Below are 5,000 nucleotides of genomic sequence, written 5' to 3'. Positions count from 1 at the left end.
CGGCGACAACCGTTCAGAGGCACGACTCCGAGCCTGGCGCGATGGATAAAGCGCCAGTCTGCGAAGCGGGTGTATTTGCCTCCCGCTATGAAGTGGTTGGACGCTGTGGACTCCCTGGTACACTCGAACACCTTCCCCTGGTCAGGTTTCCTGAGTAGGAGGTTGCGCAGGCGCTGCCTCAGACACTCGCGGAGCGTCCGCGAGAGAAGACGTTTGGCGCCCCCTCCCACCCGGACATGCTCGACGCCAGTGTTGACGATGCGTCCCACGCTGTCATCATCGTGCTGCGGTCCATCGCCGCCATCATCGAGGTGTCGTGTAGTCCCAGGCGCCGCCCCCTCCGTGGCCGGCTGCGTCACCCCTCCGATGCCGCCGTGTTCCGCGTCGTCAGCGATGGCGGGTCGGCCGCCGACCTCCACCTGCAACTCAGAAAGCAGCTCACTCCAGCGCCAAGTGACGCCACGCGGCGCTAGGCGCCTTGTGGCGTTCCTGACGCGCGTCCACAGTGACTGGATGTCACCTCCGTCGCGTGCGAGGTCACCCTCAGTGCTGCCGCTAAGGTAGGTGGCCAAGTCGGCTCGACTCGGCTCCCTCCCCAGTCGGCGGCGCGCGGCCGTAGTTAGTGTGGCCCAGGCGATGTCGCGGACGGTGGCGTCGTCGCAGTGCAGCATGCGGAAGCCGTGGACGATGGTGGAGATGTCCGCAGCGTCCGCGAGCGGCGTCAGGCCGCATCCTCCCTCTCCCAGCGCGAGGTACAGCTGTTCGGTGGACGCACGCTGTGGGAGGAACAGCCATGATTTGACAGCCGCTTTCACTGCCTTGTCGAGCGCAGATAGCGGCCCCTTGCGTACCGCTCCGCCCCGCATGACAAAGTCAAGCCTAGGGAGGAGAAAGACACGCACAGCGTCAATCTTCTGCCAGGGAGCCAGCAGGGAAGCGTCCAGGTGCTGCAAGTCGCGTCGAATTGCCGCGATCGCATCCGTTGGCGTCTGCGTGACTTTGTACCCGGTGGGAACGCCAAGATGGAGGTAGGCGTCACCCGCACCGAGCACGGCTGGTTCTCCCCCTTGCAGGGCGAATACCGAGCCTAGTGTCTGCCGACGGCGGATGTGAAGCGTGGCACACTTCGACGGCTTGAAGGTAAGCCCGGCCCACGTCGCCGCCTCACCCACAACATTGAGGAGCGTCTGCATCGCCTCTGAATCCCGCGCCAGAAGCACGATATCGTCCGCATACGCCAGTGCACTCACACTGACGCCGCTAAGCGGAATACCACACTCATTTCTGAGTGAGGTTGCGGCGCGAAGTACCGGCTCGAGCGCGAGATTAAAGACGATGGGCGACAGTGGACAGCCCTGCTTGACCCCTGCCTGGATCTCTATCTCCTCCGTTAGTCCGTCAGATGTACGGACGCGGGTGGAGCAACCATCGTACATGTCGGCAATTAGATGGTGCAATTGCTCTGGTAGTCCCATCCTGCTCAGTACTCCAAGGAGGTGAGCGTGAGGCACTGAACCAAAAGCATTCGCCAGATCAAGCCAAGCAAAGCATGCTTGGCCTCCCCTGCGCCTTGCATCGTCAATTGCCGTCTGCACAATGAAGTTGTGCTCGTAGCAGCCTTCAAACGTGCGGAAGCCTTTCTGTTCTGGGGAGAGCAGGTTCAACCGCTCTGCCCAGAGAGAAGTGCGGTCCGCAACGATTGCAGCAAAGAGCTTAGAGATGGTAGAGCTCAATGCTAAAGGCCGCCAGTTTGTCACGTCCGAGACGTCCCCTTTCTTGTGGATGAGGACGGTAGTGGATATTTTCCACTGCACCGGAGTCTTCCGCTCTTTCCAGCAGCGCGAGAAGATCTTAGCTAGCACGTGGCAGCCAGGATCCTCACGTCGCAAGTCCGAGTAGGTGACTCCGTCTGCCCCAGGAGCAGTATTGCTCGCCTTCTGGAGCCGCTGTTGCACCTCTGAAGGTGTGATCGGCAGCAGGACCTCCTCGCTGACATCAGGAGGCGTGGTGGCGGCAAAGTCCGGGACAGCAGCTGGTGCATCTGAAAGAGAGAAGTCAGATTTACCATAGATCTTTTTAAAGTGCTCCGTGAGCACGCTGCCATCGATTTGGCAGTACGGTGACGTCTCGCCAAGGACACGCTGCATCGCCTTGCGCCGGTCCGCGCGGTACAGCTTCTGAATCTCAGACGCTGCATTCGCGTCGTACCGACGCTCGGCGGCCGCCGCGCGCCGTGCGCCACGTCCACCGCGCCGCCCACCGCGGCCGCGTGTAGGGGCAGGGGGAGGGGGATTGGCAGCAGCGTCGGCGCGGCCCTGGCCGCGGTGCGCTGCTGCTGGTGGCCCATCCTGTCGACCTCCGGCTGCCTGGCGTTGTGGCTTCGTCTCGGCGATCTCGGCGATGAAATCCTCGACGGCCGCGACGAATGCGTCCCACGGTTGGTTGTGGACGCTCTCCAGGGCCGCCAGCCAGCGCCGCTGCCTCTCCGTTAGCCGAGCGTCGGCCGGGGGAGGGGGGGGCGGAGCTGCCTCAGTTGCGCCCTGTTCGGAGGGTACAGGGGGGCCTGTCAGGTCTGGTGTAGGACGGGAGTTTTGCGGCGGAAGGTTAGGACTGGGCCGGTTGTTACGGCGTCGGCGTCTCCTCCTCTTGCTGCCAGTTCTCGGAGACGCAGCTGCAGTCCCTCCGTTCACGTCGCGCCGCTCCGTCGTCTGCGTCGGTGGTGGTGCCGTGCTGCCATCTGGCGTGGGCCTCTCAGTGCTGCTTTCGATCGCCGCGCTGGTGACAGGTGGCGCAGCGGTAGCAGCAGGGGCCTGTGTAGCTTGCGCCGGCCTGGCGCTCGGGTCGGGCGCCCCGCGGCTGGTGTTCGCCGCGCCGCCAACAGATGGCCCGGCGGTCGCCAGCGGCCCGCCGCCGGCGCGAGAAACACGGGGTGTAGCTCGCGCCGGCTGACCGGACGCGCCGGCTCGCCCCGGGCCGCTGCTACGCGGACTGGGTGCCCGACGATCGCTACCAGATGGCGCAGTGGTCGTAGGGGTGGCCGGTGTAGCCCGCGCCGGCCGGGCGTCTCGAGGTGTAGCTCGCGCCGGCCTGGCGCTCGGGCCCAGCGCACCGCGGCTGTTGTTCGCCGCGCCGCCAACAGATGGCCCAGCGGTCGCCCGCGCCCTGCCGCCGGCGCGAGATACACGAGGTGTAGCTCGCGCCGGCCGCCCAGGCGCGTTGGCTCGCGCCGGACCGCTGTTACGCGGACTGGGCGGTATGATGCGCCGTCGGTCCGGGGGCGGTGGTCTGCGTCCTGCAGCACGGCGTCTGTCCCTCCTTGGGGTGACTACGTGCCACTCGTTATCTGAAACAGAGGCTGCTTGTTTAGTAGCACTCCTTGCCTGAACGGAGACGGAGTGACGGGCGTCACTCGACGTAACCGCCGGCAGGGCAGAGGAAACGCGGCGCGTGTACGTCTGCGACCGCACAAGCACCACACCATCCGGTGCATCAGCCGGGCGCGCGGCCTTTGGTGCGTCAACCGGCGGCGCGGCTGCGCCGTGAATGACAACACCAACGGTCGCGGCGAGCGAGGCAGCCTGCCTGCCACCGCCCACCCGCACCGCAGAGCCACCTGTTGGCGGCGTAGCGAATGCGGGCGGCAGTCCCAGGCCGGTACCCACGCTCCCGACAGATGGCGGGCGGGAGGCGCCTGCGGCAGCCGCACGACGTGGCCAGCGTACGCCACTGGGTGCAATGGCCGGCGCGGGCGGCGGCGAGCCGCGGCCCATGCCGGACACTGCGCCTCTGGCCGGAGCGACGCGTTCGGCGGCAGGCGTCGGCAGCGTGCTGCCTTCACCTCCCGAACTTGCGCTCGGCACTCGTGGCGACGCGGTTGACGTCGCGGAGCGTGTCGGCAGGGGGATGCCAGACCTCCTCGGCGTGCGCACACAAAGTACACACGACGCGGGGGTGGCAACCACCGCCGTCCTGGGCGTCGCAGACGCCTGCACACTCACACAGGGTGAGGGCAAGGCAGCCTGTGAGCCCACCACGCTGCTGCGGGTCAGGACCGCCGCGTATGTTAATCCTAAGTCCAGCCGGTCTGTCCTACTAGCTTCGGGGACCGGACTGGGCTGTGGCCATAGCCCCTCTCTATTATCTAAGGCTAGGCGGCCTATGGTACTAACTTCCCGAGCCGCTTTCGCCTGTGGCTTTCGCCCAGCACTAACTAAGGACGAAGGGCCTGTCCTACTAGCTTCGGGGGCCCTCGCCTGTGACCTCCCGCCGGCTGACCTCTCTGGGTGCCCCAGAGAGCCAGACACGGCATCGTGTCCCATACTCACTCTCCCCCGACTGGCAGCGCCGGGGGTTGCGGAATCTGCATTGCAGAGCCGCTGGTGTAGCCGCAGCGTCTTCAGCCGCGGGTCGCGTCGGCCGCAAAACTGACACTCGAAAACGGGAACCGTTTCCGGGTCGTGCAGCCTCCTGTAGTGGCGGAGAAGGGCCGAGTGGTCCTTGTACTCCCCAAAAGTTGGTCTCCCGGCAGCCTTGGTGACGAAGCAGATCCGGCAGCGGAAGACCTCCGCCGGCAGCGTCACCACAAGCTCCATTGTTCAGGTCGCGGACCTGAAACAGGAGAATAAAAGCGACCGCTTCCCGGTGCAGAAATCAGCCCATATCAGCCCATATTAAGCTGATAAGAACAGATACTACACTTTGATCTTAGCCAAAAGGCCGAGAAGCGATAAGGAAAAACCGCAGTGGAAGGGCCTAAATGCTTGCAGCGTGTGCGCTCCACTTGTGGGAGTGACAAACGGTGGTACGGGCCGATATGGCAACAGGCGACCTTCGAAAACATCGCAAAAGCAAGAACAGGAAGGATCGACAATTCACGAGAGCACTTGTCAACAGCCCAGTACTACCCTCCATGTCCAAGAGTAAACTGCGACTCCCATCTGAACGCCGCTAGCTGCCAGGGCAGTGGAGAAGCCGTGAGTCCGCCCCACAGCAGCTCCAGG

At 64.7% G+C, this 5,000-nt stretch overlaps 1 protein-coding gene and 1 pseudogene across 1 annotated transcript in view; both read right to left on the bottom strand.

The window, feature by feature from the left end:
- Positions 1–2,147, bottom strand: part of LOC126484683 (uncharacterized) — a 2,736-nt gene extending 589 nt beyond the window's left edge. The window contains exon 1 of the mRNA XM_050108277.1: positions 1–2,147. This exon is cut by the window's left edge and continues 589 nt beyond it. Within this exon, the coding sequence (XP_049964234.1) occupies positions 1–2,147 (2,147 nt within the window).
- Positions 2,148–4,616: 2,469 nt separating this feature from the next.
- On the bottom strand, positions 4,617–4,728 carry LOC126485601 (U2 spliceosomal RNA; annotated as a pseudogene).
- Positions 4,729–5,000: the final 272 nt, after the last annotated feature.

The sequence above is a fragment of the Schistocerca serialis genome, chromosome 6 (assembly GCF_023864345.2).
Source record: "Schistocerca serialis cubense isolate TAMUIC-IGC-003099 chromosome 6, iqSchSeri2.2, whole genome shotgun sequence".
Lineage (NCBI taxonomy): Eukaryota > Metazoa > Arthropoda > Insecta > Orthoptera > Acrididae > Schistocerca > Schistocerca serialis.
This window is presented reverse-complemented; position numbering and strand designations above follow the sequence as displayed.